This window comes from Cucurbita pepo, chromosome LG03, assembly GCF_002806865.2.
Source record: "Cucurbita pepo subsp. pepo cultivar mu-cu-16 chromosome LG03, ASM280686v2, whole genome shotgun sequence".
Lineage (NCBI taxonomy): Eukaryota > Viridiplantae > Streptophyta > Magnoliopsida > Cucurbitales > Cucurbitaceae > Cucurbita > Cucurbita pepo.
The window spans coordinates 1,300,303-1,322,855 of NC_036640.1; the positions used below are offsets into that span (position 1 = coordinate 1,300,303).

The 22,553-nt window shown below is 35.1% G+C and overlaps 2 protein-coding genes and 1 long non-coding RNA gene across 3 annotated transcripts; 1 reads left to right on the top strand and 2 right to left on the bottom strand.

Annotated features, from left to right (window-relative positions):
• Nucleotides 1–38: 38 nt before the first annotated feature.
• Nucleotides 39–10,190, bottom strand: LOC111791176. Its single transcript, XM_023672419.1, has 14 exons — nucleotides 9,740–10,190; nucleotides 9,333–9,459; nucleotides 9,120–9,160; nucleotides 8,626–8,716; nucleotides 7,563–8,413; nucleotides 6,585–6,716; nucleotides 5,928–6,000; nucleotides 5,593–5,632; nucleotides 5,419–5,491; nucleotides 4,926–4,991; nucleotides 4,437–4,514; nucleotides 4,174–4,346; nucleotides 3,760–3,806; nucleotides 39–1,146 (listed from the first exon to the last, which is right to left on the bottom strand). The coding sequence occupies exons 1-14, from the start codon at nucleotides 10,051–10,053 to the stop codon at nucleotides 547–549; spliced, it is 2,706 nt and encodes a 901-aa protein (XP_023528187.1). The 5' UTR covers nucleotides 10,054–10,190; the 3' UTR covers nucleotides 39–546.
• A 962-nt stretch (nucleotides 10,191–11,152) lies between these two features.
• On the bottom strand, nucleotides 11,153–15,793 carry LOC111791177 (GDSL esterase/lipase At5g03610-like). Its single transcript, XM_023672420.1, has 5 exons — nucleotides 15,512–15,793; nucleotides 15,166–15,429; nucleotides 13,262–13,533; nucleotides 12,279–12,594; nucleotides 11,153–11,612 (listed from the first exon to the last, which is right to left on the bottom strand). Exons 1-5 carry the CDS (start codon nucleotides 15,564–15,566, stop codon nucleotides 11,404–11,406), a joined length of 1,116 nt encoding a protein of 371 aa, XP_023528188.1. The 5' UTR covers nucleotides 15,567–15,793; the 3' UTR covers nucleotides 11,153–11,403.
• A 476-nt stretch (nucleotides 15,794–16,269) lies between these two features.
• On the top strand, nucleotides 16,270–18,356 carry LOC111791879. The gene is made up of 2 exons (XR_002814696.1): nucleotides 16,270–16,444; nucleotides 17,977–18,356. It is a non-coding gene; the product is annotated as an uncharacterized LOC111791879 (long non-coding RNA).
• The last annotated feature ends 4,197 nt before the right edge of the window (nucleotides 18,357–22,553 follow it).

The following is a 22,553-nucleotide window of genomic DNA, read 5'->3' on the forward strand; positions in this document are numbered from 1 at the left end:
AAAAAAAAAAAAAAAAAAAAAAAAAAAAAAAAAAAAAAAAAAAAAAAAAACATTACGAAATACATTGGTAATGTGCATATGAAAAAGGAAGTTCATAGATGAAAACAAACCCCATCTCTTCCTCAGGTAATCGAGCCCGATAGTAGCCAAACTGTCTCATAACTCCTCCTGTAAGCTAAGGAGATGAGCTTTGAGTCACTAATTTTAGAATACACAATTGGCTAAAAGATACAGTTTATCTAATCATGGCTGCTGAGGTTCCTCCAACAATTCTTTTCCCGTTCCTTTTCAACTGAACCCAAAACCCAGATCAAATCATCTGCTTCGGCTCTTGAACTCCTTTCATCTAATTTCCACAGTTAATGGTCTTCAGTTATCCTAAGGTCATGCTCTCTGATTCCTTTGGCTGCTCCCATAATTTGGCCCCTCAAGGATGAAGGCACCATGGTTTCTGATCTAATTGACTGTACAGTGAATTGAGCAAGCGTCGCCTCATGAAAATCAGCTGCACAAACATTTTGGCAAAGCCATTTTTTTTAGTAAAGTTCATTTCTTCGCCATCAACTTCTTATCGAGAGCAGACAGCACAATCTCCTGACAGCGTAGAATTCCAGCTGCTCCCCCATAGCACAACCATCTTTCACTCCCAATGTTCATGTTCCATCTCAGTCTATGCAATGCAACTGATTTGGGGGGGAAATTTTCGAAGTGATCCCCCGAACCAGGCACTACGTCATCATCTGTCTGTGAATCACTAGGCTCATGGCTATGTTCCAATTCTTGGTTGACCACTCCCTTCTTCTTGCTCTTTGATTGAGTTTGGTTTTTATTCTGAATAGACATCGGCGTATCCTCAGACCCAGATTCAACGCCGACATCGTCATCATAGCAAAGGGCTGATTCATTTTCCAATGCTGAAGTTGTGGCACTTTTGTCATTTCCTTCATTTGGCTGCATGGAATCAGATAGAATAGCTCGCATGGACAATGGCTGTTCAGATTTGTTGGCTAGCTTTTTCAAAGGGATTGGAACATCTGATGCTGGAGAGTGGATTGTAATAATTGATTGCTCCTCGGTTAAGTATTCGCATACAAAATGTGGGGTGCGGTTGCGTGAATTTTCTTTGTCCACTGCTTTCGTAGTAAGCTGACAAATTAAACATGAAAGTGTGTTAAATGTATGTATCAATTATCTTCGAATTCAATCTGTGGCGCATACAGAGAAAGTAAGCATATACGAACTCCTCAGCTATTTGTATGGACAAGTAACTCTTTGTCATTGTTGCTGCTTATTTATAGCTTATTAATGGCGGTATATGGTAAGTGACAAGGTAAATGGTCATATATAGTATATATAGTAAATCGCTACGTAAATAAATGACTATATCTAGTAAAGACGTATATATATATGTAATAAACTGGTATATGTACCCCATCGATAGTGCCTTGAAGATGTACTTCTATAAACCTCTAGTCAATAAACCTCTAGCCAATATTTTTCCTTGCATTCTCTCTCCCTTGTTATTTGTGTTCATCTGTGTGAGTTGCTGCTATCCTAACAACTGGTATCAAAGCGAGCTAAGGGATATTCACCATGATCTGAAGATGGAAAGTTCAAAGATTGGGATCGAGAAGTTTGATGGATCCGATTTCAGTTTCAACAAACTTATTTGCAAATGAGAAATTGAGGATCTATTGGGCAGTACTTTCAACGTTGATTGAAGGGGAAGAAGTAACTCAAAAGGCTCAAATATACATGGCCAATCAAAATCTGTGATCGAGGAAAATCTTCCAACCAACCAAACGTAGCGTGTTAGAATTGTAAAAAAAAACAAAAAACAAAAAAAAAAACAAAAATCATGTTCAACATATTGCAAGGCATTTTTGAACCGATTGTACAAAACCGAAGAAGAAGCTGAATCACAAATTTGGAGATGCCCTTGATTCTGCATATTCAACATAAGATACTGAGGATAATCTAATCCTTAGTGTGGATAGTCCAACTGAATCTTAGATTTTTTATTCAAGTGCATTTTTCATTTGTCTCCGAACAAGGAACTGTTTCAAAATTTCAAATCTTGAAATTTTGGGAAGGTATATCTTGCCGACAACAAATTCTTTGAGGTTAAAGGAAAGGGAGATATCTACATACAAACTCCAGCAAGAAATCATCGGATATCGAAGGATGTCCATTAGATATCGAAGGATGTCAGAAATATTTCTAGTCTCAAGAAGAATCTAATATCCATTGGTCAGCTAGACAGCACAGGTTATGCAACAAAGATTGGAAGAAGTTCATGAAAAACTGTGAAGGGTACAATAGTGGTAGCACGTGGTCAAAGGAACGAGGATGTTGGTTGCGATAGGAGTTTTAAAAGGCATGAAAACTGGTAATATAGATCTTTGTGAAAGTTGCACTATGGACAAACAAAAATGAGTTAGTTTCACAAAGGTTGTCAGAGAACCGAAGAAAGTACAGTTAGAAACGGTCCATACATATGTTTGGGGACCATCTCCAGCTCCAGCTCCATCAATTGGTGGATCTAAGTTTTATGTTGCTTTCATCGATGATTTCAGGAATGTACGGTTTTATTTTCTGAAACACAAATCAAATGTATTTGCCACCTTCAAGAGATGGAAGGTTGAAGTTGAAAGTCACATGGGTTTGAAGATCAAGTGTTTAGATCTAACAATCAAAGAGAGTACAACAAGTCAGAATTTAAAGTGTTCTGTACAACTCAAGGAATCATATTAATGAAGACGATTTCCGATAAGGCAAGACAAATGGTGTCACTGAAAGAATGAACAGAACATTAAAAGAGCGGGCAAAGAGTATGACGATTCATTTTGGAATGTCAAAGACATTCTTGGCTTATGTTGTGAATACAACAACCTACTTGATCAATAGTGGACCGTCACTACCCTTAGAGTTCAAGTTGGTAGAAGAAGTATGGACAGGAAAAGGATTCAAATACTCTCACTTGAGAACTTTTGGTTGCACTGCATATGTTCAGAGAGTGATGCTGAAGTTGTGAAGTGCTACTTCATAGGCTATGGTTCTGACATGTTCAGGTATAGGTTTTGGGATGACAAAAACAAAAAAAATTTAAGACGTGTGACGTGACATTTGATGAAAATGTCATGTACAAGAACAAAAAGAAGAAAAGTTTTGAGACTACGAAGCAAATGGGAGTTGAGATTGAGTTGCAAAAAAATTAAGCTAGTGAAGTCGCTACAGAAACTCAAAAAATTTAGCTAGTGAAGTCGCTACACAAACTCAATAAATTCCTGAAATTGTTGTTGATGAACTATAGGTGGAGCAAGTGACACATGACCAGGTGTTGAGGAGATCATCCAAAACCATCAAAGCATCAGATAAATATTCACCTTCATTAAGAGTATTTATTGCTGACTAATGAAGGGAAACCAGAGTCTTTTGATGAGGTCCTACAATTGGAGGATACAGCCAAGTGCCAATATTTATCTATGCATTCTGTCTCTCCTAACATTTGTGTTCATCTAAATTGAGTGTGTGAGTTGTTGTGTGGTCCTAACAAAATCCATGCTCTCTTCAATGGAAAAGTAGTTTATTATAAATTCACAAATACATAAATACTCAGCAATAATGCAAGTTGATTATAGAAAGTAACAGAACTACAAGAAGCTAAGATTATAAAAAACTGAAACCAAATGAATGGCACGTGCCGAAGAGGCAAACTTTCATCTCCATAGTGAAATCTATTGGGCAAGTTGAACTTACCTGGAAACGGACAACAGCTCCGTCAGCACCGCAGTAAGCAACCATGCCTGAAAAAACCAGTTGCTATATCTTAAATGTCCATGATAAGAATCAAATAGTTCATTTGATTGTGTTGAAATTTAAAAGTAAAACCAAATTGGATGTTAAAGCCGACAGTAACCGAGAAAAGGCTTCTACATTTTGTTACCAAAAAAATTATTTGATACAGAAAAAGAAAGAACAACGATCCACAAATCCCCTGTTGGTACTATTTGTTGCTTATTTCTATATGGCTGAAAATTAATCAAGACAAGCCATATAACCACATCAATGAGAATGTGTTTTGAAATTGTTTTTAATGACTTGAAGGAAGCCTAAAGGTAGATTAAAAAGGGAAATAAACCAAAGCTAACAAACCAAGAATTACAGATATACCTGTCTGCCTTGACACTTGAATACTCCAGATAGCAAATGGTGAACAACAGTAAGTGTGTAAACCTTTTTGTTTTATTGCTGTGAAGGGTTGACCAGTTACTGGAACATCATATGCAGCCTTTAGCAAACTGAGAAGTCTCAATGTTCCATCATCAAAGGATAAAAAAACGCATCTAACAAGAATAGGGTCATAAATAAAAGAGAATTAGTAAAACAATAACTTACTGTGCCTAATCTGTGTTCTATCAAGATAAAATATATACCTAGGATTAGGAAGCCAATCCAAACTATATATTATCCTTGGTGCCGGATGAAGGTCCCACAAGGGACGGAAAGGATCTCTGATATAATATTGTAATGATTAATATCAGATTGTCACCGAATTGAAATGAAACAATAAAATGAACTGAAAACCAAAAAATATTAAATCATATGCAATGAGCACAGAGTAAATGAAATAACAAAGTGATAATTGAAACAAGTTTTGTCGGAGTGTCATATCTAGGCATCTTGCTTATAAGCTCTCCGCTGTACAGACTCCCCAAAAACAAAAGTGCAATGGTAAAGAAGTTACTCCATTATGTCTTTATTATGCCCTTTTTATATTCTTTCATTATGTCTAATAAAAAGTTTGGTTATATATATATATATATATTGTTTTTTGTCCCAAAAAAATTAACTAACTTCCTTTAATCCAAAAACAAACAAAAAAAAATAATGAAAAATAAAATGAAAGAAATAACTCCACCAACCTTAGGTCCCAAAATTTTATGCCTCCATGACTAGCAATTAGTATCACATTTTCACTTTCGGGCTCACTGCACATAATAAGAAAATGTATGAATATCTATAATTTTAGTCAGAAGGTATAAAAATGTTAGTAAAAGAAAATTTAGACTCATCATCTTAGATTTTATTTTATATCCACGAGTGTCGGGGCGCACTTTGTACTTGATGATTGCCTGTGACCCATTTTGTAGTTATAGTTCAGTTCTTACTTTTGTCATCAAAGGTAAAGATGTTTTCCCCATCATGTAAATAAGCAGAATTAGGGTGGGAGACATGGCTTGTGACCATTTTTTAAGAAGGTAAAATTTACCGATTACTGTGAATTAACAGTAACAAAATTTCAACTGAAATGACACTTCCCTTTTTTCTTCAATCTTTATCCTCTTTTCTTTGGGGGTGTGGCGGCAGTAGTATAAAAGGATAAAGAAGTTCAACTTGAACTCTACCACTACAAACCTTTCACTTGGTGCCCATGCAACCGCTCTTATTGGAACTGTGTCGGCACTAAAACGAAGTAAAGGCCTCGTATCTGAACAAAAAAATATGAGAATGATGTCATTATTGCTTGTAATTGTTAAAATACAATCAAGAGAAGGAATTAGAAACACAAATTTAGAGAAGTAAAACAACCTTCAGCGGTACTATTTGCAGAAAACTTCCACAAGGCGACCTGAATGGATGAATTATGTTTTAGTCCTCATAAAATTAAAATTCAGACCAAAAGGGACAGGACCACCCAAAACTGGATCAGGAATTGAGTCAGTAAAAAGTTGTATCAATAACAAACAAAAATTAGAAAAAATTCAACCAATGTTTCATCAAAAGAATGATTAGCAATTTAAGAAATTTCTGAAACCACATGAAGAACTAACTCTTCCAAAATGCAAGGAGAACCACATAAAGAACGTTACGTTTCTTGTTTTTGCTATGAACAGCGATAAAAGGAAAGGAAAAGAAATAATAACCGTTCCATCATGACATCCAGCGAGTAGATAATCATAAGGAGGTGTTGGCGACCATTCCACTGTCAGAGGGATGCTGCAGCACCAACAATAGACTATGAATTAGAAGTAACAAAGAAAGTTGGGGAAAAAGTAAAACTCGTGAGAAATAGCTAACACAAGATGCAATTTTACCAAAAGAATAACACTCGTAATAACCCAGAATATACTTGAAAAGAAAATGAAGAAAATATTTGCTTCATCACTTAAATTTAATCCAATCAGAATAATATAATTCTTCCTTTGCGGGATCAAGTATCAAGTAGGAGTGGTTGATCAGCAAGGAAAAAGTGTAAGAATCTCCAAATATCAAAATTAAGCGGAACCAAGATTAATTCCTGGATTCAACGAGAATGAACTGAATAGTCTTAAACGTAGTTCATAATACCATTCCTTCTAACAATAGCCAATGCCAAGAACATCATTCAAAAGCTTTCCAGATATGATCATGGTGTAATGTGCAATAATTATGCAGAGAATAATGACCATCTCTAAGGCAGCCTATTCTACTCTTCAATTTATAGCAATACTAAACACATTGGTTTTTCTTTTCGCAAAGACTGCATCATGTTAAACTTGAAGAGTTGTCATGTCATTATGTTAAAAATAAAAATCGAATACCTCTGTGTATCTGCACTTCTCAACATCGAGCATCTGAAAGTAGGCTTCAACCTCACAAAGCGAGGATCTGTACCTTCCCCATTGAGTTTAGAATAGATGGCCTTCACTACATGGGGAAAAGGAACCTCCCAACTGCAATTAGTTCATTGGATAGTCAGATAGTGCCGTTCCTAATATAGAACTAATATTGTTAATCATTGGGGAGGCACGTAGTAAACATTAAAAGTCAAAACCTTAGAACAACCAAAGATGCAAGAAGAGCAATTAAACTAGAATAAGACATACACTTCGAGGGATATAATTTTGTTGTAGAACTAGTATGGTGTGTTCATCATGTCAGTTAAACCAATTGTGCTGCTTGAATTAAACATGAAAACTAGAATTATGAACTAATTTTTTGAAGTTAAAAAAAAAAAAAAAAAAAAATCCAAAGCAAACTCTACAAAGAAATCATATCTATAGAAAATGAAAAAACTAAAGGCACGTACTTTTCATTCACCAGAAACTTTGTAGAGCTTAATTTGAAGATTGTATATAGTGTAATTGTATTTATACAATTTATCCAAAAACTACACACTTCAAAAGTAGTTTTCCTGTTATGGCATGCTCAAATAAAACGTCATTCAGCCTAGCAACCTAGTCATGTTGAAAAAATCAGATCCACTATGTCAGCAATTCCATGGAACCTGATTCTTGGTTTAGCAGTAAAAATCTGTATCATATTCAACACAAATTGTAATTGATCTCAAAAGGAAACGTAGAGGAGATTATCCAACATACTTCCATATCTATAAACTTATTTTAAATCTTAAGCAAGCATGAAAAGCTCTCAGTAAGACCAAGAGGATAACCAAATATACGCAGGAAACACAATAAATTAAATAAACAAAAAAGTTTTGGATAAAAATGGACAAACAGAAATTAAACATATAGTAACTGAGCATAGATGTCAGAAGACAGTTAAAGCAGTTTAGTTACACTTCTAGAGATCCGTTGCCCAGCAAGACAGCAAGGTAGCCCATTCTTTGCTTGCACTTGGTAGTACGCGCATTAGTTGGCTTCCATTTCAAATCCCACGCTACCTTTCCATTGTGAGCTAAGCACAATACTAGTCTAGGCAAAGCAACACTCTCCGGAATAGAAAATCCAGTTGAGCCAGTGTCTAAAATAGCATTCTCTGAAATGTTCTTACATAATAGAGTGTCTTCTCCAGAATACTCACTTGTAACATTCTCATTTGCCTCATGATTTGTAGCATTAAATCCATCTTCTCGATTCTCTATAAGTGATAATGTTCCCACATCATCAACATGATTCTTAGTATCAGCATTTCTTCTCACTCTTCTCTTCTGCACAGGAACTTCATCTTCAGAATTGCACGTAGAAATTTCTTCAATGGTACTGCTCCCTCTTTCAACACTGTTTTCCAGTGATACAGGTTTTTCAGAATTGTGAGGGACGTCATCAATCTCAAGCAAGTTGGATGAAACATCTGGGTATTCAACAGAAAGGGGCTGAACAAGTTGGTAACTGGCAACCTTGTTATCATCATTAGGTTCTTCTTGTTTCTTTTTAGGCCTTCCTCTAGGTCTCTTTGGTTGAGATGGTAAGGCCGACGCCCCATTTTTCTTGCGCCCAGGGGGTCTTCCTCTAGGCCTCTTTGGTTGAGATAAGTCTGAATCCTTGCACTCTGTTGCACTGGTCGTTTCTGATTCATGGCTTTCGGTGCCATGCACTAAGCACCATATCTGCACCATACCTCTTCCACTGAGCGGGATGCCCATCGTGTGATAAGAAGAGCCAGGTGGATGAGCAGAAACAGCAATAAACTAGCATACGAGTTGAGATAAATATTGTTATAAATATGAATGAGAACTTATAAATAAATAGAGAGTGTGAACAAAAAGAAAGCAGTGCCTAACCAAGTGAATGAAAATGAAAGTCACAGGTGAAGATGAATAAAACAAAATTTTACACTTAAATTTTAATGCGACCATAACAGTTCTGCTTTTGAAAAAGACCAATAGAAGAGGAGGGATACCTCACATTTGATAAGGGAGTCGGTCCTTTCATGAACTAGAGGACACCAATCTATGGCCCAAACAGGCCCACCAACATGCATGATAAAGTTTCTGGAGAAAAAAATCAATAAAAATGAATGATTGAATGAACATATCAACTACGGAAGATAGAATTACACACCAGTGACCAGACATCAAAAAAGTAACTTCAATTCATGCCCAACTGACAACACTAGCCCACCAACGAAAACTACAATAACCAACAGCAGAAGCAATCCAAAAGCAAAGTGGTACCATAAGCAACATTACGTATTTTAATCACATCATGGGTTTCTAGAGGGTAAGATAATAACTGGCAAGAGCCAAATAACAAATTTCCATGTATGCAGGCTTTCGCATTAGATGCGACATACAAATTCCTAAAATATCTTAAGAGGCAGCTCATTATGCATCCTTTGCCCAAGTGTTAAACTGGACGACATTGACACACATACAGAGTTTGCTTATTCCTTACCTAAAGTCCAGAGATGTAGTGGCTCCGGGCGGTGCTCCATTCTGCGTGTTAAATTAAGACTTATGTTAATTCTTAATGCCGCATAACAGTTTCAGCTCGTCACCTAAATAGAAGAAAACAGTGTGTGCGCGCGCGCGCGAGTATGGGTGTGGTTGATGGGATAAAATTAGAAAGAAAACGCCAACAAGTTTAACATGGCAGCCAACCCAGCACCTTTAGAACAGCCGCAGAAGAAAACTGTGGCAATTCCATCGTGATATCAGCATCCTTACCCTCAGGAACTCTCGAATCGCTTGTAAACTTGACGGTTTTCGGCTCATAATTGTAGAACTTCCATTCCCTGGTGAAGTATAATTCGAAAAAAATTAAGTTGGAGATTCCCAGCAGTGACAGATAATGCAGGAAGAAGTTCATGTCATCGTCTTCCGAGAAATTGTGCAAGAACAAAAATCGTAAGAAGTTACACGATATTCAATACATTGCATGCCTTGCACGAACTTCAAGATCATCAGCATTTAACAAGCATTCCAGAACTAATCGGTGTAAGCAATGCGATGATCCTTAAGCTACAGGAAACATGTATTTGTTGTATCTACCGGAAAACATGCAACCATGTGTACCTTAAGAAAGTTGTGGAGGATGAAAACCGCTGAAAGTCACTTTCATCAACTCCGCCTTCGCCATTTTCTGCCTCGCCATAGAGCTCGGCAATTGCATCAATGGCTCTAAAATGATTTTCAACACAATGATCAAACTCTGAAACCTTCACCCGGGAGTCATCTAAACGACCTGTAGGCTGCACTTCGTTGACTGAAGTAGCCCCGGCTTTCTTCTTAGCTCTTTTCTGCGGTTCCTCCAGACTCACTGATTTCTTCTTCCCCTTCTTGCAGCTAGTGCCCATGGATGCTTCTGCTTGATGTGGAAGCTCTTCCATTGCCACTCTCCTTGCTTCGCAATGCTTCGTAAATTCCAATTTTTGTTAGCTTCGGGAGGTTCGAACCCTAGTCGGCTTCCAGTTTGATTTATCAAGGACTATACATTTACGGAGATTCGAACCCTAATAATCAGTCTACCATCTGTAAGACTGTACGGGACTGCTGTTTTCACGAGACTTTCGAAGCCAAAACGCACAGTTTTGAGTTTTTTTAATTATCATTATTGTTTTAGTTAAAACACCATTTTATCCCGAGGTTGAATATTAGTGATGTCCTTTTAAATGTTTAAATTTAAATTGTACTTTCGAAAATTTAAAAATAAAGTCCTATGGTTAACTTNAAAAAAAAAAAAAAAAAAAAAAAAAAAAAACTTCATACAAAAATATATTATATGTATATTTTTTTTTAAGAATATTATTCCACTTAAGTTCAAAAATATTTCAGTAAAAATACAATTTTTAAAGATATTTTTATTAATTTAGCATTTTTAGAAAAGAGATAATGTTAACGGTAGTCCGAATACTTGTTGGGTTAATGTTATAGTTTATTTCTGCTTGTTGTCTCTATGTATGGCGATCAACTTTCCATGTTTATGCAGACGATCTTGCACGAGCAAAAGTTCTAAAAACAAGAACAAAGAGGATTGAAAATGACTACAGAATAAGCTTATTCTCTACTATAGAATGGAAGCAACTATTACTTCCGCTGTGTTTAGTTAGATAGTCAGCAGTGAGTAATCTCTGATATCTCACTAAAGGTACAGTATATCAATATGTTACGCAACTTAAAGAGAATTGGATCTCTCATTTGTTAGGATGAAAACGGAGAGAGTCAAGGTTTGAATCTAAATCACTTCTTTCAGTTCTTTCATTTCATTCATAGAACTTTGAACAACAATTAATGTCTCATCTATAACCCAAAAGAACCTGCTAACCTGGGCCTTTTCATTCCCCGGAGTATATTACATTCAATGAGGTTATGATCTCGACATCAAACTCAAAAGAAGTGGGAAAGAGTAAGGGCGGTTTGGATTGACTTCTAATTGCTTAAAAACACGTTCTTAATCATGAAAGTCAATTCAAACCAATCCTAAATTAGCCGAAAACGAGAGAGATTCAATCTGAAACTATGAAAAGGTTTGAAAATACAAAAATTAGCTATGAACTTGAAGAAGAAGATGGAGACTTACATCAACACACACAGAGAAAGGTGGAACAGAGTACATACAAGCAAATCAGAGAACACAGGCAAAGAGATTATGCCAAATATTATTTGAAAAATTACACGATAGATGTTCATTGAATGAATGAAATGTCTTGTCAAATTGGGAGGTAAACTTATCTGATCTCTTAAAACTGTTTTAGATTGGCTTGCAATTCAGAGTACACAGCGAACCAGCCATGCTGAGTAGGATGCACTTCGTCCCAGAAGAATGCAGCTCCTGGATCTTCACAAATCGTGTACTTCTTCTCCCCATTCGAACCCATACTCCCACATGAATACTCGCTGCTTACTCCCACGCAACATGGCTTCAATGGATTCTCAAACTTCACATTTCCTGCACAAAAAGTTTTCAAATGCATCGTTACTTCCTCGGGTCACTCGTTGTGATACATTGAATAGATAGATACCAAATCATTCACTTCTAAGAGATTATGGAAAGTTCGTATATGTTGAATTCCTAAACGTAAGGTGAGTTTGAGATGAATGTTGAAACATAACCTGAAAGTACTCGTTAAAATTTGCATCACTGTAAAAGTACCGGAGGTTATAAGAAGCCACGACTCTCCACGATGGTATGATATTATCCACTTTGAGCATGAGCTCTTATGACCTTGCTTTTAATTTCCGCAAAAAGCCTCATACAATGGAGATGTATTCCTTCCTTATAAACCCATGATCATCCTCTTAATTAACCAATGTAGGACTCACGGAGGTTGCAGCCAATTCAATGGCTCTTTTTGTTCTAGGAGCCAAACAACAATCAAATCTACCCTCAGCACTTTGTCTACCGTGCTAAGGGAACACGACTACAGCCTCTACTACGCTAAACATCAACCTATTTCCGTGTCGACTATCGGCATAAAATAGGAGTGTTTAGTCGAGGAAGAGCAACCCTTGTGCAAATTTTCATTAATCAATGGGACTATGGATGTTTAGCGAAGCATTTGAGATTTAGTGCACTAAAGAAGATTGAAAAAGAGAGAGAGAGAGAGAGAGTCACCAAGATGGTCTCCTTTGTTGTTGAGAGCAACCATGAAAGAGGAATAAAGATCAAGAAGGATGAAAGTGGAAGCAGAAGCATCTTTGACTTCACTGTTGAGTTTTGCCACAGATTGCTGCAATAGCATATTATGGAAGTTGACGAGCTGATTCTCAGTTGCATTACACTGTTGGAAGGAGGAAGCGACTGTGCTGCTAGGAAGGCAGCCCAGTGGCTCAAGAGCCGTCACCACTATCTTTGGGACCCCCACCCCATGGATGCGCCTCAGGTTCACCTCTAGCTGGTTCACCACTTTCGTTATAAATGGCTGCCAACCCTGCCATCAACATCCCAAAGTTTAAATCAACTTGTTTATACGGCTATTCATCATGAAATTTGCAAATCATCACGTTAATTACTTTTTCTTTCGCAGATACCCAGTAGAGTTTCAAATTTATAACTCCTTAAGACAAGATATCTTACTTACTTACGTTAAGCATAAGTTATAACTTTGTTCGTTAAGCAAACAAGGAATTGTTTGTGTTTAAGTCTTATTTTTTATAAATTTCATAATTATTCTCATAAAGTTACTAATTTGTCAAAATTGAAAGGTTATGTAAATTATACTCTTCTTTTAGTTCATGAATCCATTTGACAGAAAGTTGGAAATTTAAGAACTTATCAAACATATTTTAAAGTATATAAATCCATTAGACTTAACCTTACAAACTTGAACTTGAACTTATTTCATATGCAATCTGATATATATATATGTGTGTGTGTGTGTGTGTGTGTGTGTGTGTGTGTGTGTATTAATATTATCAGATTCATCGGATCAAATTGGCTCGACAATATTAATCTAACAAATCAACATATATATGCAACAAAATTAAAAATGCAATGATTAGCAATAATAGAAAAATCTTAACAAATAATTTTAAATGAAAAACAGGGCAGTTCAAATTAGGGCTAATCGATTAAGAAGCTAAGTTTGGCGGGGAAACCTGAGCAGAGCCATCAGTGGCTTGGTAGACGCTATAATCGTTGCCTGCAAGGGAGACGAGCGCCACAGAGGACTGCAAATCTTGGTTGGTGAACGTCGACTCGCCGATCAGCTGCTGGAAGAAGTCGATCTGAGTGCTCATGTTAGGGCTCATTACAAACGTATTGAACACGCCGGTCCCGCCGTACGCGAAGTTCATCCCGTATTTCAACTGTCCGTACCCAACTTTCCGCCATTTGTACGGTATCGGAGACTTCACCTTCAGATACTTCGCTGCATTTTTCACAGAGAAGATTCAATGAGCCAATTGTGCCGCCAAATGGAGCCGATTAAGCCCTATATTTACTCTTTTTTTTTTAACTCAAAATTTATATTTTCTTATTTTATATATAAACATTTGTAAATTTATTACACCCAAAATAAAAATTTAATGTCAATTAATTAAATTTTTTTTAATTCAACTCATTTTTTAAATTTTGAATTAACACCGAAAAAATATCTAGAATATACTTTAATGGGTCAAAGTATACAAAAATTATTATATAAATTCTAAAAAGAGATAAAATTAAAGAATTATAAAAAGGAAAAGACGACAAAGGGAAGAAGATGATGATATGATAATGAAAGAACTTTGGTGAAATTGAAATTTGTGTCGAGAAATTTTAAATCGTGTAAGAAAGTGAGACTGTCTGTCAGGGAAAAAGAAAAGGGGAATGCTAAACTCACATGTTGAAAAGACACAGCCATCCCTATACCAATTANAAAAAAAAAAAAAAAAAAAAAAAAAAAAAAAAAAAAGCTGACTCAATAATGCATTCTTTCTCGATTTTTACAGCCAAAAAGTGCCACACTCTGACTTGGCAATTCTCGTTTCCAAAATTTGAATTAAAAATAAAAAGCTAAAAATTTTCTAAAATTTAAAATATTTATAAAAAGTAATTAAAAAAAATCACTAAATAATTAAAATTTAAAAAAATGGTTACTTTACTAACGGAAATATTCTGAAATTAAAGAAATTCGAAAAAAAGAAAACTAGTAAAATGGGAAGGAGGGAGCCCACCACCTCCATTGATTTATTATTATTATTATTATTATTATTTAAAATTTATTTATTAAAGCAAATCTGAATGTCTTTGTGGGTCACTTTGTGTCCATAAAACTAAAGCAATAGATCTGTGGACTTAAAAATAAAGCACATTTATCTTTATTGATTTTTCAAGCCTTTGGAATATTATATATATATATATATATATATATTAAACTTACCTTTAATCATACAATGCTTTCCTTTCAATAAAATTTTAATTCTTTTTGTTTTAAAATGCAAATATGCTTATTCACTACTTTACTATGGTTTTTAGATCCATTTGGTAATGGCCTCTGCATACTTGCTTTCTATCTTTTTAATTAAATTAAAATTGTATTATTATTTTCTTTCTCATTTATCCTCTTTAAAATAATAAATGTATTTATTTGGAATGGGTTTATAGGCAAACTTTAAAAATTGACTATATATTTATAAGATTCCAATAATATTTGAAAACTAACCCAATATATCTTAATTTTATACGATTTAAAAAAAAAAAAATTGAAAATTTGAACTTAAAAATAACCCAATATTTATTAATTATTTAATTTAAAAAAACATTAGTTAATAATTTTTTTAAAAATAAGTATCAATAGAGTGAGAATTTTAAAATATGCATGTGAAAAAAGATTAAACACCATAATATTTTGATGATATATTACGAAATTAAAAAAAAAAAAAAAAAAAAAAAATCTGTTTAAAACTAAAAACTATAAGCAAAGGTGACGCGTTGAAACAATAATTCAGAGTAAAAAGAATAACAATAATAAATAAATAAAATAAAGAGAGAAATCAGACGGTAAATATTTCAGTGTTACCTAGGTAATCAGTCAAAACACGGCCATCGGAGAAACGCCCGGTGGGTTTGCCGGGAAAAGTAACTCCATACGGATACTGCCAAGATTTGGCCGCCGGTTTCCGGTTGTTCCCGGTGTCCACGTAAGAATCCCCAAACACAAACAGCTTTCTAGGATTCGAATTCCATAGCTCCCCTCCTCCAAGACTCTGGCTACTCCGCCGTTCGCGGTGGCGATGACGGTGGCTACCTCCACCAGCATAAACCCTTACCACCCCAGATAATTCTGCAGCCAAAATTAAATTAAAAAAAAAAAAAAAACCCAAAAAAAATGATTAGAGAGAGAAAGTGGGAAGAGGGGAACGAACCTGGGAGGAGCGAGAAACAGAGGATAGAGAAACAGAGAAGAGTTTTGGAGTCCATTAAAGGAGCTTAGAGTTGGAATTGGAATCTCTTTCAAGTGTTTTTTTTCTCTCTCTTTTTGCCCAAACGTTTGACGGAGTTTTGGAAATGCTAAGTGTTCGAGACTGTACTCTTAATGGCTTATATAGGACAGCAATCCACTCATGATACACTCACCCGCCCTTCACCTTCCTACGTCAACCACTTCATATTCATCAACCTTTTGCCCATACGCCATGTTTAAATATTAAGCCTCAAAGTTGTGGCGTTTAAGCCTTTCGTTGTGTCGGTCGTCGTTCTAAAGATTCCTTCGTCTTCTTTTTTCTTTTTTTCTCCCCCTTTTTTTACCATTTAAATGTTTTATATAACTAAGAACTATCACAATTAAATTACAAAAATAAATTTATAAAATATAATATAATGCAAAACTATGCCTATTTGGGTTGACCCGGTGGTGAGTTTATTGGACCGACCCGATTGATCGATCTAAATATGACCCAAAATTTAAAGTGGTGATCCATATCTTTGGGCCGATTTTGGATCAAACATGGACCAGGATTGGGCCGCCTTTAGGCTTCAGGCCCATTAATGAGGCTAAACAAACAAAATATTTCGGCTTAAAAAAAAAAAAAAAAACACAATATTATTGAACTTCAAATTAATAAATAAATGATTCGAAACGCACCGCTTTGATTGGCGCCGAATATGGCGGGTAGGGAGAAAGGGAATGGGCGGCAGCGGAGACTGGTGCTAGAATTCGAATTCCGACGACTTTCGATTTCAACGTCGTTTGGTTTCGGCTCCTTCAGTGCAATGAAGGTCGAGTTCTAGGGCTTTCTCCCGTTCAGCTTCGTCACTTTCTTTATCGTAAATTCTTGGAAAGGTGCGACGAGTAAACTGTAAGTGTTTTTCCATGCTCTCGGTCTCCTTAAACTTCGTTTTTATTGATCGCATTTGTGTACGGTTGCGTTGCATATTGAATCTCATTTCATTAGTTTGTTCATGTGAATGTGATTCTCCGGATTTGAGTTCAGGAGTAATCGAATTTTTGTAAAATGAATGGTAGAAGAAGGTTGGATCTTATAGCATCAAATCTTCATGTTTCCTATCTGAGATTGTTGATTAGGGACCTTCATGGTTCGTTTAGAGGCAGTTTCAATGTTCTTGGACAAGAAGAGGCAAAGTACTGTGCTCTATTGTTATTGTTGAGAATTCTCTGGCTACAGGGATCCCTTTGGTTCATTGTGTGTCCAAATGCCCAATATTTTGGGCTTATTCTTGCATTTCTCCTTAGGATTGTTTTTATGGGCCCAATTTATCTGAATGCATTTGATAATAGAGATAGTCGAGTTTGTACTTGATTGGAAGATAGTAATTTTGAGAATGTTCTCAAATTGTTGTAGTGCTAACGTTTTGATTTCTTTCAGCAATTTCAGTTTTATCCGTGAGTGCTTAAGAATTAGGGAAGGAAGCTTGTACTATCCTGTAATAAGACAATGGAAAAATTAAATGTATCAAATTGTATGAGGGTAAAACAATAGAGAAGCACTTGAAAAACTGAGCTTGTGAAATCTCACATTTGGAATTAGATTTGAATGTAGGGACTATTTTTTCTCCTCTCTCTTTATACTTCCTCTGGATAATGTACTATTTGAAGATGCTGTACAACATGGGATTGCATGCTTTAAAGAAAGAGTTTGGATATTGACCTTTCTTTTCTTGAAGTTCTTTTAGTTGGGTGCGTGTCAACTTCTTTATTTGTTACTATTAACATGGTTCAAGATAACATGAAAAGAAGATATTAGGCCCCATTGTCCTACACTGTATACAACTAAAAATAGATTATCTGTGTAATTTGCTACATCGTTGAAACTTGGATTTTTCAATTTTCAAGAGTCAATTTTATTCAAATATAACAGAACACTTTAGTCTTTTGGTATGAGATGATTTTCCTAAATACCGTAAGGGCCAAGGGGAACTACTTGTGATTGTATTCTTACAAGTTATGGTATTGTTTGGCTCTTGTCTTGATTATCCGTTTCTTGTTTAGCCTTTAAAGATAGGAATGCCACCGATTATCCCTTATTTAAAGTTGTTTTTCCCATGGTTAGAAAATTATGTTCATGACTTCATTTTTTCAATCATAATCAATACGAGGCAGCAGCAATAATTCATTTTCTGTTCTTTAACATGTTTAATGATGTGAGGAATACATTTCCTTTTGTTGTTGAAAAAGTTGCATATAGCCAAAATATCAAAATTGGTCTTTTGGACTTGTATAGTACCTTCTTTTGTATTGTATTGTGAGAACAGAACTTGACAAATTTAGCTTTGACATTATGCACTCCTACATATCCCCCATTCCCCACCCCACCCCTATGTACATGTTCTTTGGTGGGTTTAATTATTCCCCTCGTCACTTGTGTTATAGGTACATTCAAATATGGCTTGCCTTTGGCTACATAGGACAATGATTATGGCTGTAAAAGAAGAATTCACAGTTGAAATTCCTGACATATGAAGTCGAGAAAGCTGTAATCACAGATCATCTCATCGACCAACATTGCGGCCCCCATTCACAAGCCAAATGAGATTCCCATTTTTGCCAGGTGGAATCTTGTTAACAAACACAATTATTTTCACTTTGCCTGTCAATATGCCACTGATCAATAGCTTGCAATTATATTTCCATGGCCAATCATTGATATCCTCTTTGCCACTTTTTTATGCCTCCTAAAATATAAGCAATATTCTATTGTATTCATAAGGATGTTTCTTTAGTAAACTGATGTCATTTTCTTGTTTCTGAAACTGTGTCTCTGATGTTAACTACTCTCCTATTAAATTCTTTGATTAATTGTGACCACTTATAAAATGAATGTGAACAAAGAATGGTGGCCCCTCATTTGTACTGGATAAAGAGATTTATTGGCCTTATTAGTCACTGGATGAAGTAAATGCCTTTTGCTTTTCCTTAATCATACATCTTTTGTAAAGCTCTCGATATTATAGTATCACCTTATGAGGAGGCTTTTGATGCTGGCTAGAAGTTTACTAGTTAGGAATGGGTGCAACAAATTAGTAGATATTATATTATAGTGTCATAGCCAGGGAAATTAAGAGATGAAGAGGGTTGAGTTACTCAAGATGATAATATTTTGGTGTCATCTAGCATCTAGCCCCTAGTAGTAGTAGATCCCCTAGTAGTAGATGAGAAATTATTCAGTGAAGTCACTCCAAGATGACTGTTTTTCAAGGTTGGATGGATGAGAGAGAAGTACTTCGAATGTATCCAATAATTATTAGGAGCATGTAGATATCCACATCTAACTGTTACAATAAGCGGACTCATTGAATAATTTGTCCTAGTCAAAAGATATAGGATAATTAATTAGGCCTTAGAAAATGGGGAAGATTCAGTCTGTATAACAAGTCATTCTCGACCCACCTCCCCATCTTTGATCTAAGAAAAAAATTCCCCTCCAAAAAGACAATGAGGGTGTGAGAGAATCAAGCAGAAGTATCATCTTAGTTGCTGATTAGTTGGAACGTTATGAGGAACTCTCTCCTAAATAGATCTCTTGGGTAAAAGATGTTGGATTTTATTCTTTAGCAATCAGTATAAATATTCAACAGTGCCTGTTTGATATTTGCAAAATCTAAACAGGGTGATTGAAACACCAGAAAAGTGAAGCCATCAACGGGTTCAACTATTGATAAAGAAAAGCTATAAAGCAAAAGGAAAAAGGGTTTGATTTTGACTTCCATCTCTTCATTATGCCCCACCTTGATCTCATCTAGATGGCATTTGGAAACTTCCTTGCTCTTGCAGCTATTAGAGATGAACTATAAAAGAGATGTTTGATCTGATGTTTTAGGAAGCCGAAACTTTGAATGCTATCCTCCCTATGATAGATACATTGTATGAAATGTAAGGTCAGATTTATATTTCATGGATCTATGGATTTATGAACACCCTGGATTAGCATAGTGGCCCTTGGGTCCCATAGGCTTAGAAGGGATTAGTTCAAACCATAGAGACAATCAAATTGTGGGATATCAAATGGTATCTATGATAGATTTGACTTCTTGATTTTGAGTTACCCCAAGCCCAATCCGAGAGAGAATTACCCTAAGAAGTGGTGTTTTGCTGTCGTGAAATTTCTTTTCTTTTTTAGGTTGATGATGGATCATAATAACAGATTAGATTTGGATGGAAATGGGAATTAGCTGCTTTGATTCTTTTAAAGAGCAGAATCTAATGACAAACTAAACTTAGTGGATTGAACATCATAAAAGTTGTCAAACCACTTAGAAAGGAAATCCCACTAGTCTTGAGAAGACTTTAGATTCGCTTAGGTTGAGTTTAAATCATTTGGAAATTTTGTTCCCTTTTTTTTTTTTTTTTTTTCCTTTTCTGATACTGCACAAATAAAGCCAAAAAGAAAATTTAATTATTTTCATATGTTTTCTTTTCACATCTTTTCTTTACCCATGTCATATGCTAATTAGTACAGTTTTTAAACTATATTAAACTCAAACAAATAACATATAACACACGCTCAACTACTAACATACAATTTTGTTAAAATATTTAAGTCCTAAGATATGCTTGATGATTCTATTATTCTCTTTCTTATTGTTAGATCCTATACATCTTTAGATGTGGGCAATTTTTTCTTTTGAACGTCAAGTGTATTAGTGCAATTTTTTTAAGATTAAGAGTGTTTTAGATTCGAGTTAATAACTATTTTTGTGTTTATATACCAACAATGAACGTATATAAAGATATTTTTAAACAAACTCATTTAAAAAAAATGACAAAAATATTTATTTAACATTTCTTTTTCGTAATTAAATGTATTACTTAATTTTTTTTTAAAGTATTCCAAAACAAACCATTAAATATACCCAACTATTTCTTCAAGAAATCTTTTGTTTTGAAATTGAAATTAATTAGTTTATTGGGTATTGGAGGAAAATAAATAATAAGAAAAGAAAAGAAAAGAAAAGAAAAGTGGTACGTGTGAAAGTAAAAGGTGGTTTTACAACAGAACTATTCACACGTGTGGTCCCCCAATAATAAGTTTTAGAAAAGAAAAGAAAAGAAAAGAAAAAAAAGGGGGGGTAGCTCACGTGTAGGGTTCAATGCACTTACTAAGCTGTAATAATGTAAAAAGAAAACATCATTAGCCATGCAGGGCTTTGTTATTATGTGAAATCATTATAAATGACCTCAGAAAAAGCTTGGTGGCCCATTAAACCCCCCCTCTCTATCTTCCCATTCCCTTATTTACCCTTCCTTCCCCCTTTCATCCCCTTCCCCCTTCCGCCCCATTTCAGTAATTCCATCTCCTTTCATTTTTAACCCCAAATAATTGTAGGGAGGCCCTCCTATTCCACCCAAATCCAATTGGTTAAAGCTTAATTATACTAATCTTTGGATTTTCATATTTTTCCTTTTAAATTTTATTAATTGATTGAGTTAAATTTAACCCTAAATTATAAATTTAGTCTATAAGATTTCAAATTTATATCTTAAAAAAAAAGCTAATAAACATTAGAAAGTATTTAATTAATTTGCGAATTTGTATCTAATAAATTTATGATTAAATTTTTTATTAAAATAACTAATCTATTAGATATAAGTAGAAGACTGAATTGGTCGGTAACCTGGTAACCTAGTAACCTACTAAACATAAAAGTAAAAAATTTAGGAGCTTTTTCAAGCTTAGATTGACCGAAAAAGCGAGCTCTTGTTTGCTCCTTTTGGGTAGACAAATAAATTTGTGGTTTGTTAGAGTTTTTAGAGTGAAAGTTTATGGACATTAAAAAAAGATTAGGATTTGGGGTAAAAAGAAAAATAAGAAAGTAAGGATTAAAAAAGAATAGAAAGATTTTCACATGTCTTTACATCAATGCTGTCCAATCCAAATCAATTGGTCAACTTTGTAACTCACTCTTCTCTCTTTGGTCACATAATCATTCCTCTCTATATGAGTTGTTTGGATTGAATGAGCAAGAGAGAGACAGAGAGATAGAGATATAAAGGGACCAATTAGGGCTAAAACTAGCCAGTTGGGGACTCTGGTTCCATAATTGTAATTATAGGCCCAAATGTAACAATTGCACATGATGATGATGATGGGTAGTGTAAGTGTTCATCAATGCCCTTTCTTCCCCCCTCCTCCTCCTCCTCATCTTCCCCATTTATGACCCTGCTCGATTCATCTTTTTCGTGGTTTAATCGATTAAATTGTGATTCGATTGTTTACAATACTAATATGTAAGCATAACCCAGATCAAATTTTGATCATGATTGTTGTTTCGATATTGGATTCAATAATTCTTTGTGCATTGACATGAGACTATGTGTTTAATAGTAATCAATCGTCTAACACGTTATGGGAAGTAAGAGGTCTCGTAAACTCAAACATATACAATAACGTTACTTTTTCTCATTTCAAACACTGTCTATATGTTGAGTGTTGTATTTTATATTACCACTTTATCGATAAGATGTCAAAATTAATTGAATTTACCCCTTTTTAATGACTTCTAACTCAAGTGTGTGGTAGAATTTGTCTAATGGGTTCTTTAGACTAAAGGCAAACCTGAACATAGCGTAATTAGTTAAGACATATACCTTCTACTAAGAGATCAATGATTTGAATCTTGTCGAAATTTAAGGATCGGGAAGTTGGGAATGAGACGGTATTTAAGACGGGGATGGCTCTAGAGGAAGGGGAGGGTAAGGATTGCAAATTGGTGAAGGGGGAAGAGACCCTTTATTTTTAGGGCATGTCATGATTGGTTTGTTGCAGACCCAATTTATAACCCTTTAGATTCATTGAGGCTATTAGCCTCCAAATTTACTTCTTTTGCAGACCCTCCCTCCTCTTCTTTGCAGCCCCTATCATAGCTTTTGATGAATTGGATTTTTAAGACATGGGTTTTAAGGACCCTCCAACTTTTACCTATCAAAAATTACAATTACTTTTTTTTTTT